The 14144-nt window shown below is 43.9% G+C and overlaps 1 protein-coding gene across 4 annotated transcripts in view; it reads left to right on the top strand.

Annotated features, from left to right (window-relative positions):
* The window catches only part of AUTS2 (activator of transcription and developmental regulator AUTS2), a 33406-nt gene extending 19289 nt beyond the window's left edge, over positions 1–14117 (top strand). For all 4 annotated transcript variants that reach the window (XM_027904189.1, XM_027904188.1, XM_027904190.1 and 1 more), the window contains 5 exons: positions 3278–3419; positions 3983–4060; positions 5360–5443; positions 6329–6551; positions 11390–14117. In XM_027904189.1, the coding sequence (XP_027759990.1) occupies positions 3278–3419; positions 3983–4060; positions 5360–5443; positions 6329–6551; positions 11390–12629 (1767 nt within the window). In that variant the 3' untranslated portion in view covers positions 12630–14117. The remainder of the gene's footprint in view (positions 1–3277; positions 3420–3982; positions 4061–5359; positions 5444–6328; positions 6552–11389) is intronic.
* Positions 14118–14144: the final 27 nt, after the last annotated feature.

The following is a 14144-nucleotide window of genomic DNA, read 5'->3' as shown; positions in this document are numbered from 1 at the left end:
CAGTGTGGCTGCACAGCTCCCATCACTGTTCCTTCACAGCCCATCTCATGGCTGGAGGTTGGGCCTGGATGGGTCCAGGCTGCTCAGGCAGACACAGCCCATGGGTGATGTGTTATCAGACACTCTCTCATTGCACTGAAACTTAAGGGAAGGAAGTATTTCCTTAGTTTTTTCTGAAACTTTGAGACTTCAAGGGTAAGGGCCTTGGGCAGGTTAGGCTCTCCTGAAACAAAAGTCCGAGAAAAACGATGTATTCAAGTGACAGGCAGGGTGTTTCTATTCCTATTGTATTTTCATTAGACATGGATTCTGTGAAGTTTCTTTCCCTGTATAGTATTTTCACCCTACTTGTCACTGAAAAATCCTGTGTTGCTCCTGAAGTGTTTCACTAAGTAAGGAAAGGTTGTTCTTCATTGCTCATGCTCCAGGAGTCAATAACTTGTGTTAGAAACTAAAATTACCAGGGAACCCACAGCACTTTGCAGTCTGTGTGTGCAATTGAGGTGTGTTAGGTATTGCTACAAGAATATGAAGATGTTGAACAGCTACAAAAACCTGCAGCTAATAGAGTTTAAAAATAACCCTTTTAAACAAGGTTGACAGGTTAATTTGCTGCAGTAGACATATCTCTCTTCTCTGCTTCCTTATGTTTCCCCTGCTAGTGATCTTCATTCATCTTCCCATTATCAAAAAAGACAAGATTATAGACCTAGAGAGTTATATGTCCTTTTTTTCTATTTTATTGGAAAGGTATTTTCTTGAAATGAAATTATTATTCCCATGCTGTCTATGTCCTTTGAATCTTCCTTGATTTGATATTCAGAGAGAGGTCATACCACTGTATTTATAACTCATAGTAAATGCCATTTTCATGCAGCCATTTCTTTTACCTAATCCTTTTCTACCTTGCATGTTAAAAAACCCCAGGAATAAAGCCCAGAAGCACAGGGAAATATGTTACTTGGCTTTTTGAGGCTGTGCATGACAGACATTTCAAGAATAATTGAGAAATGTGTTTCACTATCTCAGTTCAGTCAAGGAAGGAGGTGTGAGGGACTGCAGCCAAGTCCTCCCTCTGTGTGACCATGAAGGGGGAATCTCTGGCTGAAGGCTCGTAGAGGACAATTTCTCCTTCTAACCCGTGGTTGTGAAAGTGCCTTTTGTCCTGCACAAGCTGAAGGTGCTGCCTGACCACAGAGCAGGGAATAAATCAGACCTGCTCCGAGGTTTCCAGTTGGCTGCAGTGCCACCAGACTGCTGGCGAGTGTGAAAGGCTCAGTAACTACCTGGCCCAGTAATTGCTTGCAGAGGGCAACAGCAGGCACTGGAGGAGCAGGCAAGATGGGAAACTTTAAAACACAACCTTCCTGACCTCAGGAAAGATTGCCTGCAGCTGTGGATGCTGTTTGCCTGCCTGTGCCTCTGCAGCAAGACCTGGGTAACCTCTGTGCAGGCTCGGGGAGTTCCACAGGCAGAGCCAGGGCTGCACAAGGCACATTTACACTCCTCCTCAGACTCAACCACTGCCCAGGAGAGGATTTGTGCTCCATAATTGGCCCTCTCTCTTCTAGGAAAGGCCTCATGGCCCGCTCTCACATCAGTGCAGACAATTGCATTGATTTTAGTGGGCACCAAGTGAAGGTGTTGCACGTTTTCTGGCCTTGAAATGCATCGTAAGGATTGGCAGCAAGGGGGGTGCTCTCCTGAACAGCTGCTGGGGATAAAAGAAACCTGACTGCTTTTTCTGGCGCTATTTTAAGGTAACCCAACACGTTCAAAAAATCTTTTAACACATCCGTGGCACTCCTGTTCCTGTTCAGACAGGGATTTGTTCATTACTTAGAACAGCACCGTTCATATGGCTGCAATTAAAGCTTTTGCTATTCTGAGTAGTGCCTGTCAGGGCTTTATAACTTGGTTGTTAAAAAGAAGAATAAAAAGAGTTCACAGCATAAAAATATGGCATGCAGGCTTCAGCTGAGGCGTTTGCTGAACTTTTTTAACTATTGCAGCACTTCAGTGGTACTTTCTTGAAAGACATGACTTTAATTTGGCCATCTTTGCCTTTTCAGTGTCTTTGCAGGCCCTTATCTCCAAACACAGATAGTGCCTTTGTTTCTCTTTTTTCTTTCTTTTTTTCTTTTTTTTTTTGTTCTCATAACTACACAGACACATTAGTAGCACTTGAAAAACAGCTCCTAGGCATGCACATTAATTTGATCATAACTTTTTAATATGCATATTTTTATCATTGTAATAGTCTGTACTCCGGGCTGGCACAGTATTAAATACTGATTTATAAAGCATAGCTTGTTCCAGAATTACTGTTAAGATCTCCTGGTTCAGTGTTACCCATTTGTAAATCCTTTCAGCTGACCTGCACAATTAATCAGCAATCTGTGTTTAGGGAGTTCTGGCAGCACAGGTCGTTGGAAATTTGGTTCTTCTCTTCCTTCCTTCTATAAAACTACTGGAATTGGCAGCACTGAAATGAGGATGTGGCACAAAGAAGAGCCCATCCTTCACTCACTTACCCTTCACAATCCAGCTGCTTCAGCAAATTCCCCTCATGGAAGGGAGGCTGCAGATTCTCATACATGGAAATAAAGACAGGGACGTGCAGCACTTTGAACTGGAGTGTGAGCAGCCAAAATGGGGCTGCAGCTCCTTAGATCAAACGCTCTTCATCTGTCATCTGGGTCATTTGAGCCCCTAATTGCAGCCTGAGGGGCACTGAGGGATACACTGCCTTTCTTGGTGGCAGCTTCACAGTTAAATCAAAGGTTCTGGTGTCCCTGGGCTGGTCTGTGCCATCCCTGTGTGGGCAAGGAACCCGTGGGAGAGGGGCAGCTCTGCCTGGCATAGCTCGGACTGTCACTCAGCTTTTAACCCTCCTGCCCACCTGGGGTCAGGGCCAAACTAACATCTTGATTTATTATGATAAGACAGACCTATTCTTTCCGCTCAGCAAGCGTCTGAGGCCTCCTCAGAGAGTTTCTCGTTGAAGGCAGGCCTGTGCTGAACACCCTGGAGGGTGGATGTGAGCAGACGTGAAAACACGGATGAACTTTGCAGGAAATATGCAGGAGCTTTTCCTTCTTTGCCTTAGATCTGCCTTCCAGGAAAACAGCTGTGCACCCATGCTGGGGGTCCCAAAAACTGATATTCCTGCTAAAGCATCAGTGTGAATGAACTGCTACACCCACACCATTCAGAAAGTGCTTTTTGCTGTTATGTTTTCCGACAATCCCTTGCAAATCCTGTTTTTCCCTTTCAGAAACAGATGCAGTCGGATCCACACAAGCTGGACTTTGGCCTGAAACCGGAATTTCTGAGCAGGCCACCAGGCCCCAGCCTTTTTGGAGCCATCCACCACCCCCATGACCTGGCCCGGCCCTCCACTCTCTTCTCCACAGCCAGTGAGTCCTGAGCAGTGAAATCCCCTCCTTGCTCCGTGCTCATTAAAATGCTGATCCTTGCCAGGAATTTCCCATATGCTTTGGCTTATGAACTCTCTGCAAGACATGCCAGGGGCCATTAGTCTATTTGATAAATATTTTAAAATTATTCTTGTCCACTGATAAATATTTCAAAATTATTCTGCATGTTTTTTAAAACAAAGGCCCAACCTGCTGAAATGTTGGAGGTAGTTACAGGTAGTAAATGGAGAAATATTTCTTCACACAGTGGCGTCCAGTGCATCCTGGAGATGAGATGCTGGAAATAAACTGCATTTCACATGTGTTTTCTTTTTTAGTTCGTTTTCTGTAATGAAACAGTCATTCCCTCCCACCCCTTTAACTGGGAATTCCTGTTTGGAAGAGCAGCTGCTATTTGCATGCAATCCTGACTGAGAGCCCCCACAATCACAGCACTCTGGGCTCACCTGAGAGAAATAAGAAATGATGGTCAAGCCCAGAGCACAGCAAGTCCCTTTCTGAGCTTTTGCTGGGAATTCACCCCTTTTGCTTTGTTTTGGCAGGTGGGGGGCATCCAGCTGGCACCCCTTTTGGCCCACCACCTCACCACAGCAACTTCCTCAACCCAGCTGCTCACTTAGGTAGGTTCTCTCTGTAACCACTGGTGAATTCAACATTGGCCATTGAGACCATTCCAGCTGCCCTGTGTGGAGTATCCTGTTCAGCCTTTACAAATTGAACATTTTAGCCATTTAAGTTCAGCCTTTGCCCAGGCAGCAGTTCAAAATACACACACTAGTGCCACTGACAGCATGTTTTGAATTACTTCTGAACTGGACATTAGAGATGTAGGGTGAAAAGGTTTGCTGGGTTTCACTGGATTTATGTTATAACCAGCCAAAAAAAAAGGCCTTAGGATCAAGGCTTTGGATTATAGAGGTGTTTCTTTTCCTATCTCCTACTTAGATGCCTTATTTTCCATTAAAGTGAGTGGGCAATATATCCTTAAAATCTTGTGATCTGGCCTCAGGTGTGTCTGTTAGTGAAAACTGGTTAATACACATTTAAAACCAGAACCACCCAAGTTACCAGGTGTTGTTACTTTCCTTCTAACTTTCTGCTGTTGTAATAAGGTGTTCTGCTCCTTAGGGGAGCATCTGAGATCAGGACACTAAAATGGCATTTTATTTTGCATAGGGAAGGATTTGGGAGCGTCACAAATTGACAAAGCAGACACACAGTGCAGGTTTATCATTTTGCACTCTGCTGCCTATAGAAAAGGGGTTGGGCTTCCTTCTCTCTGTGCTGTTATTTATCAGAAGTGGCTTCATCAAAATTGTTAGAATGCTCCAAAATAAAGTGAGAATTTCCTTATATCACTTTCCTATAGCCTCTGTGCATTAACTACTAAAAGAATTGTTCCAGCATTTTTCAGTCCATTTTTCATATAGTATCAGCAATAAATACCAGAAGAATTCCAGAACTGTCAGGTCAGCACAACACAACAGTGTAATGGGACATTTTATTTATATCCTGGCTCTGGTTTAGGAGACATGGCCTGAGGGTGTTTGGAGCACAGTTGCCAGAGTTAATAATAGTCTGACTAGCCAGGGAGGTTTCCTGAGGAAAACCATGGAATTGAACTGTAAGGGAATAAAAAGAAGTAAAAATAGAGATGTTTGCAGGTTTTAAATGCAGTACCATGTATATTTTAACCTCTTGGTTTTCTCTGAAGAGGAGGGTTTTGTAGCAGGGGACAGGAGCACAGGAACGAACCCCCGCTGTTTCTGTGCCAGCCCCTCACAATCAGTGCTGTGCCACGGGAGGACCGTGTTCCACCACTGCTGGGCACGGTACTGGGATGCAGGAGGATAGCACAGTAATGCTTTAGCAGAACTCCCAACCTGCAGGGAGCCTGAGCTCTTTGTGTTGGTTTGCAGAGCCCTTCAACCGCCCGGCGTCCTTCAGCGGCCTCACCGCCGTGGGCAGCAACGCCTTCGGGGGGCTCGGCAACCCCACAGTCAGTGAGTACCTTTGCCTTTCAATCCTCCTTTGCTGTGACATTCAGGAGAATATGGAGTGATGGGGGCTGTTTGCTGTCTGTTTTACCAGTTGATTAGACCACGTACCACTAAGAGGTGGGAATTTGCAAAGCGACCTTTTTCACTCATCAGTAAATCGTTTTCCATTAATTACCTAATGGTCTGGGTTCAACGGAGTGCTAAATGTCACCACTACATTGTTTATTTAAAAAAAAAAAATAAAAATACAGAACCTTTGAGTGGTTGTGAAATTTCCCAGGGGTTTGTTGCATGTTCAGAAGTAGTTAATGTGTGCGGCATCCCTAGCTGGGGATGGAAAGATTGTATTTTTTTTCTTTCTCACCGGTACTCCAGGCCATATGCCTGGAAAAGATCACTGACCTGCATTTATTAGTCCAGGATCATCAACATTTCTCTAGATTTGGGCAGTCACAAAAGATCATCCTTGTAAAAATCACTCTCTTTCTCCATCCTTCAAATCTGGCATGGTTTTGGTCACGTATTATTTTGTTTCGGTTCAGGATCAAATGCAACAAGTTCCATTATTTACAGTCCGTATAATGGTCATTTCCTGATGACTCCAAAATATTTGGAATAATGATCATTGCCACTTTTATCTTCCTCCTTCATCCCCTGTGTATTTTATCCACAGCATTCCCCTTATCCAATTAAAAGAGCTGTCAGATGCCTGCCCATTTTTTAGGAATGAGACCCTCTAATGAATCTCTGTAATCTCCTTTCCTTTTCCAGCTCCCAATAATATGTATTCATTTTAACTCTGAGTGCTGTAAAAGTTGTTTTGGTAAGTACCTTCACTAGAGCATACCTTTTTCTTAAACCTTTTTGTTTTCCACTTCACCATTTCAGCACCCAACTCAGTGTTCGGCCACAAGGATGGCCCCAGTATGCAGAGCTTTAGCAACCCTCACGAGCCCTGGAACCGACTGCACCGAACTCCTCCTTCGTTCCCGACCCCTCCGCCCTGGCTGAAGCCAGGAGAGCTGGAGCGCAGTTCATCTGCTGCAGCTCATGACAGAGATAGAGATGTAGATAAACGAGACTCATCTGTTAGTAAAGATGACAAAGAAAGGTACGAAAGAAAACTTCCAAGAATTGTCTAGTTCAAAGCTTGGGGCTCCGTTCCGCTTTTAACCCTTCCCAGCCTGGCACATTGGGAACCCAGAGCTGCGCTAGAGGCACAGCTGGAGCTGCCTGGGACACCGTGCAAGAAGTTTCTAACTCAGGTGTTTCCTACTTCAGCTGTTTCTCTTCCCACTTGCACTGCACGTCATCCAGAGGAGCTCTGCTGGAGCAGACTTCAGGCAGTGGCAAGTGGGAATAGAACCCGACCCACACACCCTGTCTGTCACCTTGTGGGTCACATTGTCATAGGTCTCTTGAAGACTTAATGTGTAGATAGTGCCTGACAGGATGGACAGAAGGATTCTGAAGTCCATCAGACACGTATCTGCACCTTCAAATGCTTCGATAACTTTGTCAATTGGACCTTTTCTGTAAAACAAATAACGCTTCATCTCTTTTGCAAAGCAGCCTGACCAGAGTGATAAAGGTGTAAGGTGCTAACACTGAAAGGCACAGGGGATGTCATGTCATGTGCCAATGCCCCAGGAAGGTTCAGAGCATGCACTTCATGAGATGCACCTCAATCCCCTCAAAAAGGCCCCCCCCATGCACTGCCTTTACACACCTTCAAGCACAGTTTCTCTTCAGTGTTTGACATGGACTTGCACACTAACATGTCCAGGCTGGGAAGGGTTAATGGAAAGTAAAACCTGGTCATATTTTTTTTGTCAGGACTGTTCCCATTATACAGTTAACAATTCCTCTTAACAATGAAGTACCAAATTATAAGAATTTGCCATTCAGCAAGTGTCATGCCTTCCTTGAAAAATCTAGAAAGGCTGATTTCAGCTTTTTCAGTTGTGGCTTGATGGCTTTCCTGTTAAGTTTGCACATTACTTTACTACATAATGGCTATTTGTTTCTAATTTTTTACCATTAAAGAATATTTAGGAGATGTGCTTTTCTGACTCCTCTGTCACTAACCCAATTATAAGCATTAGTAGCCTTTTCTAAAAGAAGTTATGCTAACACATTAGATATTCTAAAAATACATGTAAGAGCTTTTCTGTGTTGTTGTAAAAGCAAGACAAACTACAGATCTTTTCACCTACATTTTCCATTTGGAATATTTTCTGTTTGGTAGCATAGCTTCATTACTTTCATGTCTGGTGTTAATGCTTCAAAAGAAATTGCTGTTACAAATTGGGGATTCTGCCCTGCAAAATGCTTAAGCATGTGAGTAACTTTACTGGCTTGAATGGCAAAGCATTGTAGTTACTAATGATTTGGGTAACCTGTAGGGTTATGTGATTATTTTGGTTGCTGTTTTGCTGTTTTCTTATGACGTGTTCCTGCCGAAGAAAATCCCTTTCCGAAACACATTCCTTGCGAGCTGCTTTGGCATTGTCTGAACTCCATATCATAGCCCAGAACATGTTTCTTTGCAATGATTTGATTGCTTCCCAGTAAGCATCATCCATAACCTCATACCTGTGCACAACTCTGGCTGCCAGTCCAGTGCAATGATGTTTTTGCCCATCTAGTGCTGCTGTGCTGGGGGGAGGGTTGGAGAGTTGGACTGTGCAGCATGTTCCCACTGTTGCCTGTTTGAGATGGTGCTGAGAATCCCTTCCTGGAGTCGTGCTCCCTGTGTAGATAAAGTCTGGAGAGTCTGGGAGCCTCTCCTACCCCTGGAACATTCAGTGGCACCTGCAGGGGGGGATGGAGCTCTGCTCTCTCGGTGAGGTCCCAGCCTTTGTTACCTGTTTTAGGCTAATTTTCCCAAACAGGAGGAAATTGGAATCACACCCAGGGGGATGATTTAATCTCAAAAATCATCCTGTCAAGGGTCTAACTCTATCAGCCCTGAAGGGGACCATGAAGCCAAAAGCACTGATTTCAATTCCTTCTGCCTTCAGTGGAAGGGTATCTCAGAGCTACCTCTGGGCCTGGCTCTGCCCTACTAAGATCAGTGTCAGGAATGCTGAGGGTCCCTTCCAGCTCAGGATATTCTATGATTGTCTGCAGTTGTGGAGGGGTTTTTTGTTTGTTTGTTTTAAGGACTCCCTTATTCCAGCCCAGCATTAGGAAAAAAAAAAATCAGTAAAAATAGCTAATATGAAAAAAAAAGATTTGTTCCTCTCAGTGGTATTTTAAAAGATGTCACTGAGCACTTCCAATCTAATAATGGCACTTAAGTGTATGTAAACCTAGAGCATTAACAAAAAAAAAAAAAACCCAACCAAGGATCTCTTGATCTTTTTATCAACACAAAATAAGGCAAAGTCCTCAGCATAAGAAATTCAATGGTTTTCAGTGCAGCCTCAAAACTTCTCTTATGTAATAATAAGTTCATTGGGGAACATGATCTTAAGTCCCTCCTTTGTGGAGGCAGTGGCTTAGAGCTGTTCCCATATTTTTAACCTCAGGAGCCCTTGATGTATCTAAGGATAAAAAATTCCTTCTCTGACCACTGTACTACTTGGAGTTCACTTAAATGAGCTGTTTAATCAATAGGCTCTTGAGATGATACAACACTGTTATTGAGTAGGATGCAACTGGCAAATGAATATGTTATTTTGGTTGCACATATATTTTTCTTTAATTACAGAAAATGCCTGTTATTTTCTCTAAATTTTATGTGTCATTTAAAATGCATCAATTACATGGAAAATTGATTAAATATCAGTGAAAGGACTCAATGGGCTTTCCTAGTGAAATAAAACAGTTAAAGGTGCCCTCTGAACTAGTCGCATGAGCAAAATAAATAAAAGATCAGGTACTGCAGAGCCCACAGGGCAGTGTTTTCCCAGCAATGCAAAAGCAAACTGAGTCATCAAATTGAGAATCCTTCATTTGGAGTACCTTGACTTGGTCTCCATGTGGAAGCTGTTAAATCAAACACCTCAGCTCTCATTGGTGGAAAGCAAGAGGAGGGAAATTAGGCCAGGATGGGATTTCCAGACTGTTTAGGTCACAGTCAGTCAAGGCAGAACGTGATACCAAGGAGTTAATTGTTGGACAGTGCAGACTTGGCTGTTCTGGTACCAAATGCTCCATCTTCCAAATGTTTTCTAACAGTCACATTCTGGACTCTTGGAGGTGTCTCAGACATGGCCCATAAATTGACAGCCCAGACACAGTAAAAGATGCCTCTGGTGAGATTATAACACTGAGAGTTTCCTTCTCAAAGACATTTTTTCTGCAGTTTCACTGTCCCAAAGTACCTAGAGCTGGAAATCTCAGGCAGTTCAGCTCAGCAAGAACAGTAGGCAGCAGAAATTGTGCAGGTGAAGGAGCAAGTGTCCACTTCTCCTTCTGAGCTGCCCTTCAGGCAGCCAGTACTGCTGATCTTGTCCAGAGTGATGTCACCCTGTGTCCTCATGCCAGCCTGTTCAGGGTACACCTTGCTCAGCAGCACCCAAAGAGCAATCATGGAAACTGGAGCTGGTGGGGAATTCAGAGGCCTCATTGCTTACCCCTCACTTCTCCCAGAGTCACAGAATCTTTAGGGTTGGGAGGGACCTCTGGAGATCATCCAGTCCAACCCCCTTAGCAGGGTCATCTGGAGCAGGTGACACAGGAATGCATCCAGGGGGGTTTTGTCTCCTGAGAGACCTCCCTGAGCACTTGTTCTAGTTCTCTGCCCCCCTCAATGGGAGGAAGTTCTTTCTCATGTTGAGGTGAAACCTCTTGTGGTTTAGTTTAGTTTAGCTTAGTTTATGGCCATAATAATTTTTGCCTCTAACAGCACCTTGTCCATCTCACATGGAACAGAATTTCCCTGCTCAGCAACCAGCACGTGTGCAACACTGAGTATCTGGAGCTGTCTTTATGGAGAGACTCCCACTTAGAGATCAACTGAAATTAGTAGGAGGTTAAAATCATTGGAACTGAGGGATTAGATTGACCTTATGAATTTTATTAGTTGTAAATAGGAAAGCTTTTTCACTTATTGTTGCCCATAACAACTCCTGGTCAACACTGCTGCCTGAAAATAATTGGTCCGGAACCCATTCCCATATTTAGGTTTTTGTCCACTGCCAGACAATAAATCTCTAATCTTTTGGACACCATAAATAGTTTTGAAAGAATGATGAATTCACAGTATTTTGAGACTTGCTAGCATTGGCCCTGTCCCTGCCTGCTGAGGAAGTGGTCCCACAATCTGTGCCAGCCCTATCAGAACACTTGCACTGAGGCCACTGCACACTTAGGGAAGTCCCCTACCTGTTCAGAGAGTGCTGGTTTCTTGAGAGGCTTTTGTTTCAGTTTGAAGAAGTAAATTGAATTGTCAGAAATACACTGAAAAGCTACACATTTTTAGAGAATAAAGGAGAGAAATGAGTAAACATATATAGGTCTAGAAATGTTTTTAAAGTCAGCTGAGAGAAAAATCATCTGTTTTCCCAAATGTATTCCTAATAGAAGAAGCAGGTAAAATACTACTAACACATAATTCAGATTTAATTATCTCACTTTTTTTGATGAAATTAGTATGCTTTTACTTTTCTCTCTCTTTGCAAACGTTTAAGGCCATTGTCTTAGAAATGTGTGTCCTAGAGCTGGATTCCCTTGGGAGCCTTCTGTGGACTTCAGTGTTTGAGATCTCAATCAGATTATTCATAAAGCAGCTTTGGGATCTTCTCCTGGGATGAGATAATAGAACAGGCCAAGTTTAGAGATGGGATGTTGTGGTGTTTTGGGTGTGCCAAAGGCACAGTGCATTAATGGTGCATGTTACCAACTCTCTGCAAAGCCACGAGCAGAGAGCCAGACACCTGATGCTTTGTTTTATCTGCAGAGCTTCTCATGCCTTCATTTTCACACTCCTCTTTCTTGTAGGGAGAGCATTGAGAAAAGACACTCCAGCCATCCTTCGCCAGCACCAATCCATCCAGTAAATTCCCTCGGACATAACCGCAGCTCAAACGAGCAGATCAGGAGCCATCTGAACCCCGAGGTCCGGGAGAAAGAGAAACCCAAAGAACGAGAGAGGGATCACTCCGAATCCCGGAAGGAAATTAATGTTGAAGAGCACAAGGTGAAGGACAACTATATTTCGGAGAAAGAAGGTCTGAGCCATGAAAGCCGAGTGGTGGAAGAGTCTAAGCAGATGCCCAGGGTTCCTTCCCCCTATGCCAGGCCCCCCGTTGTGGAGAGCACCAGGCCCAACAGCACCTCAAACCGTGAGGCCGAGAGGAAGAACGAGCCGGCGTACGAGAATCCCAAGAAAAGCAACGAAGTCAAAGTGAAGGAAGAGCGAAAGGAAGACCACGATGTTCAGCCTGAGGGACCTCAGACTCATCGGTCATCTGATCAGCCACCACCTATATCTACATCCAACGTCCATCCAAGTCCTCTAGTGTCTATGCCCATGACTGTGGGTGTGACTGGAATACATCACATGAACAGCATCAGTGGCCTGGATAGGACTCGCATGATGACCCCTTTTATGGGAATTAGCCCGATTCCTGGTGGAGAACGTTTCCCCTATCCTTCTTTCCACTGGGACCCAATGAGGGATCCCTTGAGAGATCCGTACAGAGAGCTGGATATTCATCGGAGAGACCCCCTGGGCAGAGACTTTTTGCTGAGGAACGACCCCCTTCACCGCCTTTCCACGCCGAGACTGTACGAAGCAGACAGGTCGTTCAGGGATCGGGAGCCTCACGACTACAACCACCACCACCATCACCACCACCCTCTATCCGTCGACCCTCGGCGTGAGCACGAGCGGGGCACCCACCTGGACGACCGGGAGCGGCTGCACATGCTGCGGGAGGACTACGAGCACGCGCGCCTGCACTCGGTGCACCCGGCCGCCCTGGACGGGCACCTGCCCCACCCCAGCCTCATCACCCCGGGGCTCCCCAGCATGCACTACCCCCGAGTCAGCCCCCCCACGGCACACCAGAACGGCATCCTCAACAAAACCCCCCCCACAGCAGCTCTCAGTGCCCCTCCGCCTCTTATTTCCACGCTGGGACCTCGGCCTGGGTCTCCCAGGAGGACTACTCCTCTGTCCACAGAGATGAGGGAGAGGCCCCCCTCTCACACCCTCAAGGACATTGAAGCTCGATAAGCAGAGGGAGACTGAATAAAAACCACAGAAAGAGGGACAAAAACGTTGTACATGAACATAATATAAAGACCTTCTTACTAGTCATTGCTACAGACTGGGGATGTGACCCGCTGTACAATATGTATAGACCTGAGTGCAAAGATTTTGAAATGGTTCTTTTTGTATATTATATGTTGAAATTTTCCAGATCTTTTAGCCAAGTCCATACGTTCCTCGTGTCTCCTACTCTATTTTATTTCTAGTTTAAGAATTTCAATATTTGAACTGAAGAACAAGGCATCAATCGGAGTGATTTGACTAGAAACAAGCCACCACCAATGTCAACCCTACAAAGCTCTTTCAGACCAGAAATGAAGTCAATTGTAGATATTTATGTAAAAAGATTGCTTCATGGGTTAATGGTTCATATATGCAAAAAGGGTAAGATGAAAGCTTTACTTTGTACAAATGTAAATAGATAAAATTAAGTAACATAATACATTAATACTTCTTAAACTGTGCTATTTGCAAACTTAATATTGATCAACACAGTCTGCTTATGCTGTGTTACATATATTGTTATAGACAGCTAAACCCCTTCAACTATGCAATGAATTTAAGGCTTTTCACAAAAGCCTTTATAACTCAAAGGAGCCTTTTCAACACACAACATAATTAAAGTCATATTTTCCCTGAACAAGCTCATTTCTAATAGGAGCCTCTTTCTCTTGCTTGTTTTGATGAAGAAACAGCCCGTTAGAGGTGTAGTTTTCTGTCAGAAGCCCTGCATGAGGCTGCTGAGGTCGCTGGAGCTCGTGTGTCCCTTCCACGGCGTCAGGGTCAGTGCTCTGGAACCACTGATACTGAAGTCATGGCCCATTGGTTTTCCGTCACATTCATCTGGGTTAAACAGGAATAATCAAATGCTGGATCTTTTCCAGAACTTTTGCCACTTAACATGTCAAATTTCTTTCTGGAAGAGCATCTGCTTATAGCCATTCATGTCTGGTTTTATTGCTGGTGTGTCATTCTGATCTGTACACACTCTTTTTTTTTTTTTTGTGTTAAGGGATTTTTAACTACATTGAAACAAATCCTACAAGAATACTTTTCTAAATGATGGATATGTTTTTCACTGTGGATCAGTGTTTAATTAATGAACTCCACTGCAGATTTCATAATGCAATTTATTGTATTTCAGTTGGTAATAAAGTCTGTGAAGAGTTAACAGGCCAGCCTTGTTGTTCCCTAATCACAGAAGCCATGAAATAACATGAAGAACATGGTCCTTTTTAAAAATATGCATCAATCTTCTGAAATCTTGTCTTTTCATAGCACACTTTTTTATAATGCATTACGTTTCTTGTCTAAATATTTGGAGAGAATATGACTTTATCAGAGAGAATTCACTATCTTGTCTACTGGACTGTAAAATATATGTATGAAATAAAATTAGTTCCATTGGTCTTCTAGTGTATTAAAGTGCTATCTGAAGTTGTTACCCTGTTTTGGCAAAAAAAAAAAAAAAAAAAAAAA

The sequence above is a fragment of the Empidonax traillii genome, unplaced genomic scaffold, assembly GCF_003031625.1.
Source record: "Empidonax traillii isolate 1590-97213 ecotype Southwest subspecies unplaced genomic scaffold, ASM303162v1 scaffold1018:size752740, whole genome shotgun sequence".
In the NCBI taxonomy this organism is placed as follows: domain Eukaryota; kingdom Metazoa; phylum Chordata; class Aves; order Passeriformes; family Tyrannidae; genus Empidonax; species Empidonax traillii.
The sequence above is the reverse complement of the archived record's forward strand: the minus strand, read 5'-3'. Positions and strand labels throughout refer to the sequence as shown.